At 42.8% G+C, this 21,153-nt stretch overlaps 3 protein-coding genes across 5 annotated transcripts; 2 read left to right on the top strand and 1 right to left on the bottom strand.

Annotated features, from left to right (window-relative positions):
• Window positions 1–1,100: 1,100 nt before the first annotated feature.
• Window positions 1,101–19,684, bottom strand: LOC108052255 (sodium/hydrogen exchanger 9B2). 3 transcript variants are annotated; one of them, XM_017134612.2, is made up of 11 exons: window positions 19,414–19,682; window positions 18,480–18,749; window positions 11,960–12,353; window positions 7,373–7,660; window positions 6,959–7,141; window positions 6,721–6,896; window positions 6,549–6,655; window positions 3,666–3,854; window positions 2,558–2,701; window positions 2,160–2,261; window positions 1,101–1,496 (listed from the first exon to the last, which is right to left on the bottom strand). In XM_017134612.2, exons 1-11 carry the CDS (start codon window positions 19,427–19,429, stop codon window positions 1,251–1,253), a joined length of 2,115 nt encoding a protein of 704 aa, XP_016990101.2. In that variant the 5' UTR covers window positions 19,430–19,682; the 3' UTR covers window positions 1,101–1,250. The 3 variants fall into 3 exon arrangements, with proteins under 3 accessions (XP_016990101.2, XP_016990102.2, XP_016990103.2); XM_017134613.2 differs by lacking the exons at window positions 18,480–18,749; window positions 19,414–19,682 and adding an exon at window positions 14,382–14,544; XM_017134614.2 differs by lacking the exons at window positions 1,101–1,496; window positions 2,160–2,261; window positions 2,558–2,701 and adding an exon at window positions 3,424–3,613 and having other exon boundaries at window positions 19,414–19,684.
• LOC108052257 (odorant receptor 94a) lies at window positions 7,854–9,138 on the top strand. The gene is made up of 3 exons (XM_017134616.2): window positions 7,854–8,596; window positions 8,653–9,019; window positions 9,085–9,138. Exons 1-3 carry the CDS (start codon window positions 7,854–7,856, stop codon window positions 9,136–9,138), a joined length of 1,164 nt encoding a protein of 387 aa, XP_016990105.2.
• Window positions 10,043–11,416, top strand: LOC108052256 (odorant receptor 94b). The gene is made up of 2 exons (XM_017134615.2): window positions 10,043–11,140; window positions 11,344–11,416. The coding sequence occupies exons 1-2, from the start codon at window positions 10,043–10,045 to the stop codon at window positions 11,395–11,397; spliced, it is 1,152 nt and encodes a 383-aa protein (XP_016990104.2). The 3' UTR covers window positions 11,398–11,416.
• Window positions 19,685–21,153: the final 1,469 nt, after the last annotated feature.

Raw genomic sequence — 21,153 nt, 5'->3', positions numbered from 1 at the left:
AAGCTTAGCTATTACACTGCGCAAAATATCAATCGAATGGAGTTTTATTTAGTTTATACCAAGTAGTCTTTGAAAGTGCTTACTAGTTACCTTGAAATCACAAAATTTGTGGAGCAGCAAGCGATGAAAATAAAAAAAATGTATGTTCGATTGGTTTTTAATATATCACAAACTTTTCTTTATTTTAATCATTTATTTAAAGGTTTCGGATTTGATTATATATTAAAATTTTAGTAGAATTTAGGAAAACATTAAGAAGGTAGAGTTTTGGAGTTTTAAGTGTTTCAAAAGCAAATTGGTCACCATTTAAAAAAAATTCACTCTGTTTTCCGTTACCATCGGTCGTCATGCGACCGCAGCAACAGCAAAAACTAAAAGCATCAAAGGCGGCCAGAACATCAAGTTCATTCTAAGCCGTTTGCATTGCAAATTCTGCATCGCATGGCGAAAGGAGGGGACAACTCGATGCTGGTTGGCCCCACAATCACTTTTCAATTAAATGACATTCTTCCCTCTTTGCCATTATTTTGTGTTTTTGCCATGGATCCAGCGTAGCTCTTTACCCAGCTCGAAGCCAAATGGTTCTGTCACAAAAGCAGCAGGCGCAAAAATTTGTTGAGAAAAAACGGGGCGAGGATGAGAACTATTCTTTGAAAATAACAAAGTCATTTTGGGTTCATTTATTTACTTGACCAACTCGACGAGTGGAGAACGAAAGCCTTTGAGCGGCCTCTGCTCACAATAACAGCTTGTTCAATTGTCAATCATTAATACGGATTGATTCGACATGACACAAAAACTCGTGCCAGATTGACATGCCGTAGCGTTTAAGTCCCCCTAAATTAATTATAAAATCAATTAGCAAGGGCTCAAGCCCGGGATTAACACAGATCCAGTCATAATTAGGTGCCGAAAAGCTTTTCTTTTTGGGGCAAAAAACAAAAAACAATAAAATCCCAGTTCGCCAAGTTGCCCATTTGGGGCGGTAGTCCTGCCGGATTAAGTCCAAACTTTGTTAATTCAAATAACTGGAAAATTAGTCCCATAAAAAAAGGTCCTTTGAATTGAAAATGAATCGAAAAACCAACCTTTGAGGAAAATATGTTTGTAACTTTTCGCATTTATTTTTATTTGAACTTCGTATTGCCGAATGGGACTAAGTACACGTAAGTATAAGTACAGCTAGGATGGCTAGGTAAGTACGGCATGGATTAAAACTTTCGACTCCAGATGCGTGGGTCATCCGGGTGCTAAGTCCTATTGAAGGCCTTGGCGTTTGGGACTGTGGGCGTGGTCGGGGAGTCCACCGCCTCCACTGCATCGCCGTGTTTGAGCCAATATGGCGCCAGTCGCAGCATGAGGATGGCGCCCAGTGGGGCGGTGAAAATAATCGCCAGCACCGAGATGATGAGCACATTGCTGGCCAAGGCAAGCTGTTCTGTACTGGCCCCGCTGGCAGCACGTGCCAAGTCCAAAGCCACCGGACCCAGAGCGGCCTAAAGGAGTACAAAATACAGAGTTAGAGGGCGGCCACCGCTGCGGATGAGTGATATGCAGCGTAACCAGATTATATGCAGTTTGCTGTGCAATTTTAATTAAATCAGTACGAGAACGGTGGACAGTGAAATATGCACCGCATATTAGGGAAAAGTTAGACAGGCACACACATGTGACCGACCAGGGTTTTCTGGGGAAGTTAGTAAGTAAGCCAGCGGAACATTTAAATTTCTGGCAGCCACACACAGGGCGCACACTCGCTCAAACAGGCGACATAAACAAAATGTCCGCTTGCGGTTAAACTGCAAACAAAAGGCTGGCATGCCAACTGCAGCCGCAGGAGCAGGACCTGCGATGACTCTGGCCAAGAGAACATGACCTGCAAATACGTGTATAACTTAAGCATGGGGAAAACACCAGGCCAGGATGAACGGGAAAAACAGGACGAGCAGGACAGTCGGGACGACGGTCAGTCTGCCAGTGGCAAGCGAGTGAAATGGCCGGCAATGAAATAAAAAGCGCCACCAGGCCAGGAGACAACGGATGGAAAACGGAAAATGGAAAACGGGGAATGGAGAACGGTGAATGGAGAATGGAGTTCGGAGAGTACGGGATGGCAATGGGGAACCGCAGCAACATGACACGCGGAACGGGAAACTTACTTGGACAGTTGCTTTGGGAAAACCGGAAATTGTAATGTAGGCACGTTCCTTTCTCGACAGATTTCCGCCATATGTGGATAAATATGCAAAAGCCAGGCGAAACTGAAAACAAGAACAAGAAAGTGGTCATCTCTAGCTGGTTTTTTTCCTTTGGTTTTCTGTGCCGTGTGTGCAGGTAACATTTGCATTGCGGTACCGGAACATTTTCATTTCGGTCGGTTCAGCCCCACCTCCCTTCGTTTTTTTTTCTTTCGACCCAAAACCATGGGGATTTGGTCGCCTGGCAGCGTCCATTTCCCGCACAAACTGGTCGAGAACCGAAAGAAATTAAATAAGTGGCCGGGGCGAAGAACATTTGTTGCACCAACGGCCACGCCTCCGGCGACCATTTTAATTACCAAACTTCCGACGAGCACCAACAAAGCGCCATAACCGATTACATGGCCCTGCAGCACGTTGAAATTAATTTCCTTGCCAATAAGCGCAAACGAGACGGGCTTGAGGAACTTCCACATGAGGTCCAGACGCTTGGGCACACTCGCCTGCAAGAGAAATCAATAGGTTGTTATTAGATCGGGGCCATGCGTTCAATTGGGACCCAGTTCGTTCATTATTTTCCCCATTTAAATCAGAAGAGCCACCGACGGCCAAGAAGAAGGAAGCGAGCCAATCGGCTTACGGAGCGTTGCCTTGGAACTCAAGTGCAGCCGGAGTGCACAATCACCGCCTCGCCAGCATCTGGGTTAAAAATTTAATGCAAAGGTAAATGGAAAGAGCACCCAAAAAAAAAAACAACTCTTGCTGGAAACAAATCGAGCACCGGCAGTCAACTCTGACATGGGACAAGGACGTGATGTCACAAATTGCCTAGCAAAAATCCCGCACATACAGGCGCTTTTTACAGCTGCAACGGAACAGACATAAAAAATGGCACTGCCAGGGAACATTTTTCTTGACCCAAAACCAAACAACACAGAAAAAGAGCGGGCGCGCCCAATACACCGAAAGCACTCAGAAATCCAAAGGTGGACCAAAGCCAAAGTCTCGAGCTTAAAGAGCCAGATCCTAAACACAGAAAACAAATATGGGAGAGTTCTTAGTTATTCTTTAAAGACCAAATTTATTTTTTTAAAATAGAAATGATATTAAAAAAAATAAAAGATTCAATGTTAAATAATTGAATTCAAAATATAAAAAGTTAATTAAGACTTCATAACAATTTTTGTGATATTCTATTTTTTAATTGGTAGTTTTTCTGGTAGTTTTCAGTGACACCACTATGTTATTTTCGCCTTGTATTACATGTGACATAAAAGTTGCATTTAACTGAGAAAAAACTAAAATTATAATATGGATAGACCTTAATGATTAAAAAAGTTATATCGGATGTAGATATAATAAAAAGAGCTCATGAGTGGAACTTTGATTTCACTTTTTCCTTTGACAGATATTAACTAAAATACGAGTAAATAAATTAGGACTTTTTTTTTAGTGCGGAATACTCACAATTTGCTGTGCCTGCAGCTGCTGGGCCGTCAGCCTGGACTCCTCCCGCCGCCAGCCAATCCTCGCAATGAAGGCGGTCGTTACACAACCCAGAGCACCGGCCGACGTATAACCGATGACGCGGCTGCCCATCACGGCGATGGTGCCGCCCAAGACGGTCAGGACGAAACGGAGCCCATTTGCGTACGTCTGCAATGGATGGGGAAAGGACAGATATGAAGAGAGTGAATGGCAAAACAGGTGAGTTAGGGGGAAAAAAGGCGAAATCACTTTACAAAGCTCTGATGGAGACTGCTTTTTTTACCGTTCATCTCTGCATTGTTTGTGTTGTGTGTGCGGTCAGGTTGCGTATACGCAACGTGTGCTGCAGCCGAGGAAAAAAGGCACTGTCTCTCTTTGTTTTTCCTTGCATATACCTGTGTTTCAAACTCAAAAACTGTACTAAAAAGACTTTTACAACGATTTAGATCTGATAAATCTAGCCTACAACAATATTTTCTCAGCCGGAATTTTTGGACATTTTCTAATATCTGCAGTGTCATCTTGTCAGTTCTCCCGGCTGGTGTTAAGACTGATTGGAATCTTTTAATTTGCCTTACTATGTCCGCAAACTGCTGCAATTCAATATGCGTCCTTTTCTTTGTCAAGTGATTATACCCTTGCAGAGGGTATTATAATTTCAGTCAAAAGTTTGCAACGCAGTGAAGGAGACATTTCCGACCCTATAAAGTATATATATTCTTGATCAGCATCACCAGGAGAGTCGATCTAGCCATGTCCGTCTGTCCGTCTGTCCGTCCGTCTGTCCGTCCGTCTGTCCGTCCGTCTGTCCGTCCGTCCGTTTCTACGCAAACTAGTCCCTCAGTTTTAAAGCTATCTGCTTGAAACTTTCCCAAAAGTTGTCTTTCTATTGCAGGTAGTATATAAGTCGGAACGAGCCGGATCGGGCCACTATATCATATAGCTGCCATATAACTGAACGATCGGAAATGCCATAACTTTGGTGTTTTTAAAGTTAGGAAGTTGGGATTTTCTATGAGTTTTATTTTTGGCCAATCAATCCGACCTACTAAATTTCATAAGGATCGGCCGACTATATCCTATAGCTGCCATATAACTGAACGATTGAAAATGCCATAACTTTGGTGTTTTTAAAGTTATCAAGTTGGGATTTTCTATGGGTTTTATTTTTGGCCAATCAATCCGACCTACCAAATTACATAAGGATCGGCCGACTATATCCTATAGCTGCCATATAACTGAACGATTGGAAATGCCATAACTTTGGTGTTTTTAAAGTTAGGAAGTTGAGACTTTTTATGAGTATTAAGAATACACCATATGAATAATTTTGAAGAATATAATTTCCTTTCTTGTTTTTATTTAACTTAAAGCTACTCGTTCTAGTAAAATAGCATGAAATTGCCTTCGATGGCACTTCGTTAGCTTACTATTCTTTATTATAGGAAAAAGTACAATTTACCTTAACGCTGGGATATTAAGTTCTTCAACTTGAGTTTTCGCAGCCTCGTCGAATTGCAAACTTTTGAGCGAATATCTTATTGAAAAATACTGTCAGCGGGAGCGGGAAAATTAAGTGGAAAAAAGGTGACGTTGAATGCGAAATTACAAGGGACTGCGTAATAATAATAAAATAAAGGCGGTAGCAATGACATGCGAAAAAAACGCTGAGACCAAAACCGAGGCCTGATGACAGCCCCTACTTTTCCCCTTTGGGAGTTGACAGTGAATAGCCCATGGCTGTGTGTATATATATGTATTGTATGTGTGTGAGTGGTTCGGTGGGTGGCAGGAGATGGCTGGGTGATTGGTGGGTGTGTAAAATATGCAAGGATGCAACTTCAACAGCGCACAGCGTGAAATTTTTGTACAAACTGCAGCCCTTGCGTGGATGCGGATGTGGATGCCACTTGACGATGGCAAAGGCGAGCGCGACTTGCAGAAAACAAAAGTTATGAGAACTCCACGGGAGTGTGTGTGTGCATGTTCGTGGGGTTGGGTTGGGTTGGGTTGGGGATGGGTGGCTTAGTGGGTGGTGCAGCGCATTCAGCGCACCACCCATGGCGTTTGATTATGCGCGCCATTAGCGGTGTAAGTTGCGGCAATGAGTTTTGTGGCTCTGGCTGCGGCTGCCTCGATGTCCCCGGCATAACTTCACATAGACGCTGGCAGTAACTGTCGTCGCAAATGTCGCCAGCTTCGCCGTTTTCGTTGTCGTTGTCGTTGCCGTTGCCGCTATGCATGTAAGTGTCTTTTTATGCAAAGAGCACCCACACAAACAACCGCTGAGAGGGGACTGTGCGGAAGCTGGCACTATGCGAAAAACTGACATCATAGTTTGGAACATTATGCCTCAAAAAATGATATTTCAAATAAAAACCTTTTTTTTTACATGTGAGCAACAAATATAGTTGTATCAAAATAATTCTGTAACTTTAAAAGTTGTATTAACTTGAAAACTCTTCTTTGGTATGTGAGAAATATTATCAGTGGTTAAAAACTTTTAGTATATCTATGCTTTTTTAAATAAAACTTAGAAAGGGATTAAGCTTTAAAGATGTTTTAAATAGTTTTTTACAACGCTGGTAAGTAGGTCAAACTGATTTAAGGATATGCACCCTGCCACTAGCATATTCTTGATCTCAGGACCTATTTCTCCCAGTGCAGTCTTCTGTTGCCCCACGTACATATGGCACAACCCCACCCAACACCTCCCCTCTGGAGACTGGCGCGCGTTTTGCATCATTAAATGCGCTGATTGAGTGTCTAAGTGTTCACTGAATGTGCATTTTAAGTGCAGCCCGCTCGAGGACGAGCAGCAGCAGGACGAAAAGGACGAGGCGCCTTTGTCTGGCAGCTTACCGCGTTGCGCGACGGCAAGTACTGGAGCATCGAGCCGTAGAGATAGCCGAAAACGAGTCCAATCCCGATGCCAATGGGACCCTGCAGCACTTGCTGGGTGAGCGAGGCTGCAAGTAAGCGGAATCGGGGGTTTATTTAACTCTGATTCCCGGGCACGACGGGTGGCACGCACTCGTTGAGAATATTACGCTGATTATCACGCCAAACATGAAGATGGCCACCACATCGTTGCATGTGGTCATGGCGTAGATGAGCGTGTGGATGCCGCTGTTGAGGCCCAGGCGATCCTCCTTGAGTTTCAGCATCACGGTGACGACCACATTCGGGGAGACGGCGGTGATGACCAGCCTGCAACATTGAACTAGCCCATTAAGGCCCCCGATAACCGAAGTAATCCATTAACCACTCACCCCAAGGCAATGCCCCACAGCCAGGGCATCGAGAGGGTGAGGTAGGCCAGTCCGGCGATGGCCGCCACCTCCACAATTGTGGGCAGGAGGGTCAGGCGGAGAATCATGAACCACAGCCGCTTGAAGGCGTCTCCATCCAGCCCGAGGCCAGCCAGCAACATGATGTTGATCAGGGCCATTTCCCTGTAAGGGAGGGAAATTATATTATAAGATTCTTGAATGTATTTAAAGAACAAAAATAGGGGGTGCCAGAGAAATCTTTAGGGTTTTGATATCACTTTTAAAGTTGTCTTAGATAATAAGGCGCAAAAGAGAACTTCGTCCTTTTAAATGAATTATTCGAACCTCCTGATTGAAAATAAGCTGTATCCTTTCAAAGCCTATTGACTTCTGTGGCAGCCCCGATAAACTCACCTCAAAAACAGCTCGAACTTCTGATAGCCCTCGAAATTAGCCAGACCCAGATTGGCGTAGAGCACTCCGAAAAAGAGCATGCCCAGCATGTCGGGCAGGTGCACAAAGGACACCAGGATACCAAGGATCTGAGCTCCAACGAAGAGGAATGCAATCCGCATAATGACGGTCTGTGGCTGTGAGTATTCCGGCAGCAAAACCCAGGCCATGGACCACAGACCCAGGAAAATGGCCAGCAGGGCCACTTGCTCGGAAATGTTCACCCAATGCGACCGGAAGTGTATCCACCTGTAAGGAGTTCAAGAAAAGAGTTAGACCAACTGGAACAAAAGCAATGAATGGACTAGGGAATTTCGTCCTTCATAAGTCGTTTCGTGTGTCTTTAACTTAATTATGTACTCGTAATTGCTGCTAATTACCGTGGCCACTTAAAGCTATAAAAGCAGCCTGCCGAAAGAAATTAAAACCAGGACTAATACCAATGGACAACCCCAAGGATCGCATTGAGGCCATGCGCCTGATTCTCCGGGTCATGCAACTATTTGGCCTCTGGCCCTGGTCCTTAAGAGCTGGAGCGGAGTGGACTTTCTTGGGTTTCATTAAGCGCAACTATCGCTTCCTGCTGCACCTGCCCATAACCTTCACCTTCATCGGACTCATGTGGCTGGAGGCCTTCATCTCAAGCAACCTGGAGCAGGCGGGCCAAGTGCTCTACATGTCCATTACGGAAATGGCCCTGGTAATAAAGATCCTGAGCATCTGGTACCATCGCACTGAAGCCTGGCAGCTGATGCACGAGCTCCAGCATTCACCGAACTACCAATTGCGCAATCATGAAGAGCTGGATTTCTGGCGGCGGAAGCAGCGCTTCTTCAAGTGGTTTTTCTACATATACATCCTGATAAGTTTGGGTGTGGTTTATAGTGGCTGCACTGGCGTGCTTTTCCTGGAGGACTACGAACTGCCCTTCGCCTACTATGTACCATTCGAGTGGCGAAATGAGAGGAGGTACTGGTTTGCCTATGGCTACGATATGGCTGGAATGACGCTGACCTGCATATCGAATATAACCCTGGACACCCTGGGATGCTATTTCCTGTTCCACATCTCTCTTTTATACAGACTGCTGGGCTTGCGATTGAGGGGTCTTAAGAATATAGATGACGACTCCTACTTTGGCCAGGAGTTGCGTGGCATCTTCATGTTGCATCAGAGTGTACGAAGGTCCTATAAAATTTACAGTTATTTCCTTCTTCTGTGCTAATATCATGTCCTTACAGATTAACCCTCATTTGCCAGAAAATTGTGTCACCTTACATCCTATCTCAGATAATTTTGAGTGCCCTGATAATCTGCTTTAGTGGATACCGCTTGCAGCACGTGGGAATTCGAGATAATCCCGGTCAGTTTATAGCCATGCTGCAATTTGTGAGTGTCATGATCCTGCAGATCTTTTTGCCATGTTACTATGGCAATGAGATAACCGTCTATGCCAACCAACTGACCAACGAAGTATATCACACCAATTGGCTGCAATGTCGGCCCCCAATTCGCAAGTTGCTCAACACCTATATGGAGCACCTCAAAAGACCAGTAACTATTCGGGCTGGAAACTTCTTCGCCGTTGGACTACCCATTTTCGTTAAGGTCTACATATACACTTAAATCTGTCTTGTTTGTCTTCTCTTAAACTCTTTTCTCGAACCTTACAGACCATCAACAATGCCTACAGTTTCTTTGCTCTTCTACTAAATGTTTCGCAGTAAAAAGTCAAATATGTAATAAAAGACTTTAATAAATATGATTATTACAAAATATATGCACAACAAATTGATTTGAATTGTTTTATTAAATCTTAATGACTATTTCTTCGTTAAATATAATAAATCTATTATGTTTTAAAAATTGAATCATCATTCCTATTTATTAAATTAAAGTTTCTATAAAATACTGCTAAGATACAAGTCTGAAAATGTACAAATGTCCAAATTCAATTTGTGCTTAGAATTTTCTGGAACTAGTTGTTTGCAAAGATAGAGCCCCATCTGGGTCTTATATATTATTTTATTTTATATAAATGATTTCCTTTAAAAGATTGAGACTTAAGCATATTAGGCATCTCAGGCATCGGAACTCCTTTTAGCTGCAGAGGCTTTGGTACACTGATTTTAAAATCGTAATGTTAATGAAGGAATACTAGTATGATGGGGTTATTTCCCCAGTTATCTCGGTTTTGTATTGCGTGACTTACACATTTTGTGACGGTCAACAGTTAATATTTAACAAGTAGTATTGTTAGCTATTGTCCAAGCTAATTATTGTAATTGCCCTGCTTATTAATTGTGTAAATATTTTGGCTGGTTACCTAAAGAAATCAGGGCTGGAGCAGCTCGAGAACTACGCTCCCAACATGAACCGGTTCCTTACCATTTAATATAATGTAAATTTTCATAAGGATGCAGGCACTAGTTTATTTGAACTAAACATGAACTAGGATGTAGAAAGATAGTTCCAGTTAAAAAAAAGTCCGATAATACGACCCTAGTTCAGCTTCAATTAAAGAAATGTCCCCAAATTGACCTACAAAAGGCTTTGGGAACTCCAATGGTTATAAAAGCCGGAAAAGTCAGTGGCTAATTCATTAAGTAAATTTTAATTAAACTAGTGATAATGGAGTCTACGAATCGCTTGAGTGCCATTCAATTTCTTTTGGTGGTCCAGCGCTGGACGGGACTTCTGAAATGGAAAAACGACGAAGGAGATGGCATTTTATCCCGGCTTAAACGCATCTATCCTTTTGTGTTGCACCTGCCGCTGACTTTTACCTACATTGCTCTCATGTGGTATGAGGCTATGACTTCTGCCGATTTCGAGGAGGCTGGTCAAGTCTTGTATATGTCCATAACCGAACTGACATTGGTCACTAAGCTGCTGAATATTTGGTACCGACGAAATGAGGCAGCTAATCTTATAAACAAATTGCAGCACAACCCTGCTTATAATCTAAGAAATCACAACGAAATTCAATTCTGGGAGCGAAATCAAAAGGACTTTAAGCGCATCTTCTACTTATACATCGGAGGAAGCCTTTTCGTGGCTCTAATGGGATATATTAGTGTGTTTTTCCAGGAGGAATACGAGCTGCCCTTCGGATACTATGTGCCTTTTGAATGGCGCACCAGGGAGCGTTATTTCTACGCCTGGGGCTACAATGTAGTGGCCATGACTCTTTGCTGCCTTTCCAATGTCCTGCTGGACACTCTGGGCTGTTATTTTATGTTCCAGATCTCCATGCTTTTCAGGCTGATAGGAATGCGACTGAGTGCTCTGCGAAATGCTCCCGAGGAGAAAGCCAGAACTGAGCTGAGAAGGATTTTCCAGCTGGACGCTAAGGTCCGGCAATTGACCAGGGAATGTGAGGTGCTAGTTTCGCCCTATGTCCTATCCCAGGTGATCTTCAGCGCCTTCATCATCTGCTTCAGCGCCTATCGACTGGTGCACATGGGCTTCAAGCAGCGACCTGGTCTCTTTCTGACCACCGTGCAGTTCGTGGCCGTCATGATCGTCCAGATATTCCTGCCCTGCTACTATGGCAATGAGTTGACCGTCCATGCCAATGCTCTCACTGACAGTGTCTTTGCTACTAACTGGTTGGAGTACTCCGTGGGCACCCGCAAGCTGCTCAACTGCTACATGGAGTTCCTCAAGCGACCGGTTAAAGTGCGGGCTGGGGTGTTCTTCGAAATCGGGCTGCCCATTTTCGTAAAGGTAAGATTTGTATGAGATGTTTTCATTTTTGTAAAAGATTGAATAATTAAAAATTGTGAGTTATAAGAGGTCAGAAACTATCAATCGGTTTTGAAGAAAAAACCAACCGTTTTTCATCTACTTCTTAAAACATTACGGAAATGATAATAGTCCTCTATAAAAAATATATTTATTGCTTTCCTCTAACCTTTAACTTTTGGCAGACCATCAACAATGCCTACAGTTTCTTCGCCCTGCTGCTGAAGATGTCCAAGTAAAGTGAGACATGAGCCAGGACGCAGCCAAGTGCAGCACCGCAATGGAAACACACCCACGGGTCGGATACGTAACACTGTAACTCATACGCCGCGTTGTTGTGAACATGAAGAATAAACGCCTGCAGCCAACAAGGCATTTCGCCAGCTATTAAACTAAGTGTCGCAGCCAAAAGGAGAACAAGAAATCGGGCGCGCCTGCGACTAGACTAGACGTCCGGGGACATGGGGATGAGATATGTATGCCTGGGCTGGGAAAAGGACCAAAACAGGACTCCAAAACCGAACGGAAGCACGCGCCGCTGCCTAGTGCAACGGCAACTTCCACGACGACATTGTTGGCGCACAAAAGAAGTACACAACACAAAATACAAAATACAAAACGAAAGGCAGCCAACGGATATGCGAAAAACGCGTGCAATGCAAGTGTGAATGGCGGCGCTGCTGTCCCGCCGGAAGTGCATATTCAAAGGGTTAAGCACAAATCCGCACAATGGCACCGGCACCGGCACCGGCACCGCGACTTCGCAACCCGGAGTGCTGGCCACATGAGCTTTTCACTTACCATTTGGGCCCTTTGTACTCGTCGCCACGGACTCCGCCCGGAGTTGGATACCCGGAGCCGGAGTTGGAGTTTGAGTTGGTGTTGGTGCTGCCCGCATTGTTGCCGGCTACATTTTGTGTTGTATTTGTTAAATTTAATGATGTCGGCGTTAAAATTATTGTTGCAGCGTTTTGTGTGGCGTCGCCCGCGTCCTCCGGGATTTTCTGTATGTCTAATTTGGTATGCAGCGGGCGGGTGGGCAGGATGTCGCCTTGCGAACCCTGCGGCACTGCACTGCCGTTGTTAGATCCTTGTGTCATGTTGTCACCTGGCCCCAGTGCCCCGTTGTTGTTGTACTGCTGCTGCTGCTCCTGCTGCAGCTGCCACTGATTTTGCTGCTGTCTGCTGCGCTTAGCTGTAAGTGGCAAACAGATTTAAATGTCTTAATATATATGGCAACATCAGGATCACTGGAGGAATGGGGAATGGTAAAGAAGTTTTTATAGTCTAAAGATATCTTAAAGTATGCTCTTAAATAATTAACTTTCCTGTCAGTGCTGCATTTTTTTAGGCACTTAAAAATATAAGTAAAACTTGGGACGTAAAAAAGTTACGGGGTTTTAATATTTATGTAGATTTTAAATAATTAATATATATTAGTATTATACCGCTTGTCGCATTCTGTGGTCAGGTCTATCTAATCGAAGGTCAGTGATTCCTACCCCTACATTTGTTTCGGTGCATCGAAAGGCATTACAAAATAAAGCAGGACAAATCGACTGGCTTATAAGCGCAAAGCAACTGCATTTAGCCCATTTGGCATTCAATTCTGCTGCTCATGCATAACGAAAGCCCAACAGCAGTTGGATCGTTTAAATTGCAAAGTGCAGCAGACACACAAGCCCCTTGCCACTCAAGGCGATGGCGAAATGAAGATTGCAACAAAGATTGACAACCGTTGATTGCGCCGACGAGGAGCAGGCGCAACGAGGGCGAGAAAGACGTCGAGACAAGGACACCGCTGCCGGCAGGAAGCTGTCTTCACCTGGGCCAGGACGAATACAAGGAGGAGGACGAGGACGAGGTGGAGGATGAGAACGAACCCAGAGCCAGCCAAACGACAGGTGCTCAGTCGCTAACAGTCGCCTCCATAATTGGCTTCATTGTTGCCGCGACAACTTCACAGGTCGAGAAAGGCGCTAGGCTTTAGGTGCTAGGAAATACATAAATATTTCCATTTATAATTAGCGCACTTAATGTCGGTTCGCTGCGAATGCAAAGGCGAACCATTCCGAGCAATTGACGCCAACACCCTGGCTAATTGGAGTGGAGACTGGTTCTGATATTTGCATATGAAGCGCCGTTCTAATAACAGGAATTTACAATCTACTTCACACAATTATTATTCAGAGCCGACTCTGCCTATGTGTGCTTTCCATGGGCTGTGCAATCAGCACTTGATTTGATTTGATTCCCAGATTCTTTGCCCTTTTTATTCGCATTTGTATTTGATTTTAGAAGACAATCTGCTTGTCATTTGTCACCACTCCGCCGGGCTACGTGTTAATTGTGCGCAAATATTTAGCGCCAATTCTCGCCGGTGCGAACTCCAGTTCCAGTTGTTCGAGGCGACAATTTCTCTGTTTGCGTATTGGTCCATCGATCACGTGTCGATTGTGATTCAGCGCGTCATGCGACTCTTCAACACACATGCCTAAATTGATTGCCGATGCTAATTGGGTGTCATAATGCAGGGAACGCAAATAAATATATGGTGGATGCAAAATCATAAACAACAATGTTGGGATTATTTCAGCCACAAATTAAAAATCCCTTACTTCATTTTCAATTGATTTTTTAAGTCTGTCTTTCGGTTTTTTTGTTTTTGGTTTCATATCCCTCAGTTTACACATCAGGTAACAATTTGTAGTTACTTAAAATATCCCATTAAGGCATGTCATACAAAAAATGAATTCATAAATATTTAATTTAAGATTTGTATTCATTAAATAATAATAATCAAATTATTTTTACTTCTTGACTTACACAAAATGGTCAAACTATATATGTAGCCCTATCATATTATCAGACAAAAGCAAATGTAACTAATTACAACTGAATTAAAAGGGATTCTCTGTTTGAAAGAGATAACGCAAAAATGCAATGCAAAACACCGGTAATCAAAGTAAGCAGCCACCACGAAACAAAATTATTTAAAATTTTAATTTTATTTAAAATAATAAAATAATCAGACATCGCGGTAACTATGCGTATAAAACTAAATGTATACACTTTTTAAAACAATAACGAGCATTTTAAAAAGTTTTGTGTGTGCTGAAATGATGTAAAACGCTGCGCGCCAATGGAAACAGTGTTTTCTAACAATCAAAACAATGACGAGAGTCGGGAAATTATGGTTTGCCCTGAGTTGGTTGGGACTTACCTGGCTGGCGTATAAATAAATTAGTTTGTGTTAACCGCAGCACTCATAAAACTAGCAATATTCACTGGCATCCTATTCTCTCATTTAATGGAAATTGAAATTTTATTGAAACCGTTTCATCACGGAACCGCACAAATTTAATGCCAAACGCCGACTAATCGCGTTCAATGGCAGCGGCCAACTGAGATGGAAATGCTCTATGGAAAGCTCTACAGCCTCTGTCGTATACACTTTTTATCTTATGCTAATAAAAAACATATATCTGGGAGTTAGAGACGCTCTCGTGGGCACGCGAGCGAAACAAACAAAATATTTGTTTAATAACTTAAAATTAGCGAGCTAATCGCGAGAGTCGAGTGAGATGTGTGATAATGAGAACATATGGGATTATTAGATGGAATTGACACTGAACCCTAAGTTGGAGGTGCTAATCAGAAGAGCAGTCGGAAACTGATCAAGATCAAGATGTTCACATATAGAACACCAATGGATTAAAGTGCGTTGTTATTTTGGAAAGCTTAGGGCATTTTGCAATAGTTGGGAAAATGCTACCCCCAGTGTTTCCATTACAAACACTACTTTGGCCCGGGGCTCATTTATGATACGAGCATTTGCTTATCAATTAATTAGCCATAACCAACAGGAAACTTATGTACGCCCCGCAAATATTTGCCATTTCAGCGGGCTAAACTCTCGGCTCGGTGCGGTTCAGTTGAGTTGAATTCATAATGGCTGCGAGCTTATTGAATATTTACAAGTTCAATGCGAAGTTCGCGTTTGAACTACAGCAAATATTTAAGTTTTGCTAATTAATTTAAAATATCTGCGCCATAACAAGAGGGAAATGGGAGTTTTGGTGAAATGGAATGATAACCGAGGCAAGATTTCTTCGCTGCCTTTTTGAATTATGTGCCTCATTTAAAAGTTTTTGCGGCACTTACTTTTATTTTTTTTTTTTGTTAGCTTCTGCCGCTGCCGTTGAAACTGAAAAAATTGTGCATAAATTGTGCAAAGGTGTCAGCAAAGATAGCGTTCAGGTATTGTAAGACAGCACTTTCGGAGGTCTTCCCGCTGCTGTGATATTTCATATTTCATATTCATGCGCTGCACTCGGCGGCAGTCGCAAAAAGAAGCCGTTGAGCCAACTTGAACTGCAAGTTGGGCAGGTCATTAAGGCTTCTTTGGCCGCCCCATTGATTATTACCTTTGGCAGTTCTTGCCGGGGCCACGCCCCCTATCGCTGCTCGCCGCCCACTTGCCACTGGCACTTTTTGGCATTTTATCTTATCATATTTTCTGCAACTTTCAAGTGACCAGGCACGAAAATAATGCAAAAGTTCTTTTAAGCCAAGAAACTGGATGCCCAGCATTTCGCTTTTCAATTGCTGGCGAAGTTTTCACACAAATTATGGCACTAGGCAGGACAAAAAAAAAAAGCCGGGGATCCTGTGATGATGGAAAAAAGTAATGGCCATGGATATAGAGCTGCAGTTGCATCTGCAGCAAAAGTTTTTGTCATTCGGTTGTCATGTGCGGACTATTGCGTGTGAGTGCGAGTCTGAGGTGTTAATTGGAAGCGAGGCAAACACTTTTCCAGACAAGGCCGAAACGAGAACTAAACAACTTCGAGAGCCTGGCAAGATAGTCGAAAAACTTCTTTAAGGTCTGATTGAGAATTTATTGTAGTTCTCGAAGTTGCAAAGTTTTTTGCTGTCACTTAACATTTAGATTGTTATTACAGCGTGGCAGAGCAGCAAAAAGTTCCATAAATTGCTTTGCAAAGAACACCCCTTTGTATATACAGTGATTTATATCAGTTATTCAACTATTCATTACTTACGGGCAAACGTCAGGTGCTTTTTCAATATGTTTAAACGGTAAATTGCACATGGTGATGACTTCTGCTCCACCATCCTACCATTTTTTCATCCAAAGAGCTCCTGTCTAAGTAAGAGTTTGAAACTCCATCTTCTGTCTGCAGCATATATCAAATCACTTTGCCCGTACGCAGCACACATTTATTTTATTTATGTTTACTTAAGCGTGCCACCTTTTAACTATGCCAGCCGGCATCCTTCGCGCGTCCTGAATCCTGATTCAGACTTGCAACTCCAATGTTAACCAGTGCATGGCGCACATTTGAAAAATAATTTCTTTCTGAGGAAGATTGCACTCCGTTGTCACGCACTTCCTGCCAAGAGATGAACTCACGCCCCAGCGATTCGCATCTAATTTAGTGCTCATACATCGCAAATCAGTAGAACTGGCACTTTCTTGGCTCCGGGCGAGCCAACGAAAAAAAAAAATAAAATAGTTGCAAAAAACCAGGTCATAAAGCGCCATTCACCGCTTAGCAAATAAGGCGACAAATTGAAAACGGCAAAGCCCTTGCAAAGCCAACTAAACAAGTCCCCAACATTAGTCGGACAGGTGGTCAAAGCAAAAGTGGAAAGCCCCGATTAAGCACAGTTTTAGTAATTAGCTCTGGTGCAAGTGCAAGTGCCAGATCCTTCGAAGCCAGTCAAAGGATCCACAGCCTGTCAAGTGGGCCAACAGATGCGAAATGCTGTTGGGCAAAACGCATCAACGTCAATGCAAATGGCGTCTAAAGGGTTTTCGTGACGGTTAACATTCTCCCATTCATTTGGCAATCATTATGCTGAGTCACACCCATACTGGCATTTATAAATGTCGCCCACTGCGTATACGTAATGAACTGACTTACATACAGCTCTGCGGGCGCACGGGGCGAATGCGCAATGCACTGCATTTATCAATAGTCGACAGTGAATGTTTGTGTGGCAAGCGTATATCATGTTGGCTTTAGTTAACAGAAATGTCGCAGTTTCACTCAAAAGCAGAAGCGACATTTGAAAAGTGAGCAGGTGTATAGTGAGGGGGGTGGGGGGTTTGACAGGTGAATACCCCTACCACACCCATTCAAGGTTGAGCTTGAGGAATTGCCCCAGACGCTACATTTAAATGGAATTTATTTAATATAAACGAGCGCCTGCACATGCGAGCATTAGAGCAGCCTGCAGCGGTGCGCAAACTTATTTAAATATGACTTCCAGAGTCAAATCAGAGACTCGGAATGGGAATGGAAATGGAAATGGCAATGGAAACGGGAATCAGAATCGGAATCGGAATCAGTGGTGCAGGCTTCGAGGGCACAACTCGAAAGCAAAGCGAGTGCGAATGGCAAATGCGAAATGAATGCACAGGAAATGAGCCCCGGCTAATGCATATTCATGGAAACATACTTTGTCGAGAGCCGCGGGCTTTTGGCACTCGTGTTAGTTGTCTGATTGTGGGCATTTGGGTGCAACTAAAACGGCTCATTATTCGTGTGAAAATGCCACTGTGGCCATGGCCCAAAGGGAAATCCTTTTCCCCTTAAAAGTTGGCAAAAGTCCGCGCAAAAAGTCCGTATTTGGACAGATGCAAAACAATTGCAGCTACGGGAGTTTTAACAATAATAACCGTTTTGTTGAAGGCGAAAAACCAGCAGGGAGCCACCTGCCAAAACAGACAAGTGTAAACAAAAACCCAGTTTCAAGTGCCCCTCACATATGCCCAGCAAACGTTGCACATTTTTAGCAGCAGATAGAATCCAAGGAAATGCTTGATTTTGAGCCGGGACAGCAGCACTGCCAATCGCAGACGCTCTGGCGTCAATATGCGGAAATATTACGTATACGCCCCGTCCCCCTTATTTGTGCAAAATGTGATTGTGCGGTTCACTTAAAATCGAAATGCCTCAATCAGCTCCTGAATGCTCAAAGCCTGGACTTTGATTTTGCCTGAATCCTAGCTGGCGAAACAAAAACTTTGCATAAGCAAACTATGAATACATGCTGAAGTGCATACATATGTGAGAACGCATTCCGCCCGTCTCTGTCAGTGGAGCTTCGCTTGGCTGGCCAACGAGGCGTTGGCATAGAGTTGTGCCTCTGGATGTCTCTGTTCAGCATCCTTCTTCATCCTTGCATGCGGAAAAAGGGCAAGAATGTCCGGAAAACATATTTTCGCTTTGCTTTTGCCTTGCATTTTTTGAGCTTTCCATGACGACAGCGCACAAATAGATGAATTACTTACCTTCAGAGGTATTTGGGATCTGTGGTCCGTGGGTCCGGGGTGGAACCTGAGGCCGCTCACCCAGGAGCTGCTCCTTTTCGGGTTCCAGGATACTGGCAGTCACTATTTCGCTGGCCCGCCGCAGCATGTGCAGCGGCGTCTGATTGGCATCCCTATCGCGCTCAAAATCCTGTTCAGATGAGGTCTTCTCATAAGAATCGTCGAAGGGGTTACTGCAGCGAAAAGCTTGCAGGGGCGGACCATCACTCTCGGCCACCACATCCTGGACACCTGAAGGAGTTTAAATCACTTTGCATATCATTCTATAACCAAAATTGATTTAAGCCTTTTCAACCTATGTTTTTAAGTCAGATAACAACCTTTTTTTCTTAATCATGACAGAAAAGCAACAATTGATTTAAAAAATTGTTAAGTTAGGATAAGCTTTACCTAATTTGGATGCCAAATATTTATACTTTATATTTTTTCAACTTGTTATATATTTGTGAATGGTTTTAAGAACAGTAATTACTTCTTCGTCCTTGTTAAATTTATGAAATTTTTGAGGTAACTCTTAATATTTTCCCATAAAAATATGTTTTCAAATATGTTTTCGGTTAATTCATTCTAGATTAAAATTATTGATTGTGTATGTACAACTAATAAATTGACATAAAATAAATAACTCTTTTTAATCTCTATGCAAAGAATAAGCTACTAAAACTGTTGTCATTTATTTAGCAATCCGAAATGTATATAAATTAGAGAGTTCATTTTCTACCGCCTAGCGTTAAGAGTTATTAATGTTGGATTGTATTTGAACACGATTTATTTGGTTGGCACTTTGGCAAAAATTGGCATTTAATTGATTAATCATAAACTCGTAAATTAACGCCGAATGTGAAAACCGAAAACTGCCAGTGCTAAATACTTAAATCACTGAAATTAAGCTTACCGAAATCGCTGCTCATGTCGCCTGATGGCAGAATATCGAAGCAAAACAAAACTGAGTAGAAAAACGGGAAAAAAAAACAAAGAGCTTTGGGGAAAGAGCGACTGCTGACGCAATCAAACGATGACGTAGCCGCCTGGTATTCACTGAAATTGACAGCCAAAGAGAATCGAAGTGTTCCAAAGAGACTGAATCACTTGACCGACCCGGAGAATCGAATTAACACAATGCGCGGAACGAAACACGCGCGACACGACCGCCGGAAAGGCGGAATCAAAGTAGCCCAAGGAGCCGGGAACTTGGAGCTTCTTTTTATTACAACACATGCACTGGCAAATATTTGCCCAGCGCATTAATTAGAAAAGCAATTTAAACAAACGATTGGCGAGCGGAGAACCAGCGAGCGCACTTCGATTAAAACTAATTGGCAAACAAACAAGCAGCGCAAAGCAAACCTTCTATAAGAGAAAAATGAGCAATGTGAGATTGTGAGGGAAAGAGCGGGCAATATGAGTTTCTATATGTTTATAGAGGGGAGGGGAAGTGGTTGAAGTCGTTTATCTTCGATTCAATATTCCCATAGTTTTCTAAGGCAAACCAATTAGCTGATAAATAATTGACATATAGACATAATTTATCTGAATGAGATAAGGCACTGAATGCCTGTATTATTAATAGACGCCTAATCATAGAACATTGTATGTGGGTGCCATGTCAAATGCTTTCCCTTTTTCATGAAATTGTGCGCCTGACCTACCCCATTTAAGCTCTATACGATAATGATATCATTCATAGATGGCTATTATTTTTACACAGCTCTGTTTTTATATTAATACAATTAAATTGATATTTAATCATATTTAGTAGTCATTTTTATGATGATTATATATTAATACATTTAAATTAGTTTTTATTATATTTAGTAGTCATTTTTATGAAAATATCTTTCATTTAAGTACATTTATTTATTATAAAAATTCTTGTATTTTCAAGAGCGACCCTCTTCCTTGACAAATATCCAGTCTCAATTTTCATTAACAAGCTTGGCTTGTCTTGTAAATTGTTTTCTGGAAATTTGCATTTTCCCTGGCTCATCATATCGGGCTTATTTTTGCTGCCGCTGTTGAGGACGTAATTTAATTGCTTCGCCGGAACATTTTTAATTTACCTGATGGACCTCCTGACAAAGATAACCAATCGCTGTGACGTCATTGCCATTATCCGTGCTGCAGTCAGATCATCTCCTCGTCACCAGCGTGGAAAAAAGTGTCGTTTGCGAAAATATTTAATTTATTTTAACTATGCAGACTTTTTCGATTGTGCAGTTGCACTTGCAGTACATAAGATGACTATGATGACGATGATGGCTCATCAAAAACAAACAGGCGATAGTGTGGAAAAGCAGGAATGCCAAGCCAAACCAAAACGAAAAAAAAGGATAATACAACAGGCTTGCTCTATTTGCCGCGCACACATGTTGTTACCGCGCTGTGATTTTTGTTGTATCAAATTGGAATTTTTTCCTTAAATATGGTAAACATCGATGGTGCAGAGATTTATGTATAGCGCTGCGTTGATGAAAATGACTCGCCGCTGCATTGACCGTGTTTACTGTTTGTCAGACAGGGCAGCAATTTACGCCCACGCGTGGCAGAGAAGGCAAAAAACATTAATTTGCATGCAAGTCAATTATCAGGAGGCAGCAAACAGACAGGCGCTAGTTACCAGTGCAGTTGCTGTTGT

This window comes from Drosophila rhopaloa, unplaced genomic scaffold (genome assembly GCF_018152115.1).
Source record: "Drosophila rhopaloa isolate 14029-0021.01 unplaced genomic scaffold, ASM1815211v1 contig_178, whole genome shotgun sequence".
NCBI lineage: Eukaryota > Metazoa > Arthropoda > Insecta > Diptera > Drosophilidae > Drosophila > Drosophila rhopaloa.
This window is presented reverse-complemented; position numbering and strand designations above follow the sequence as displayed.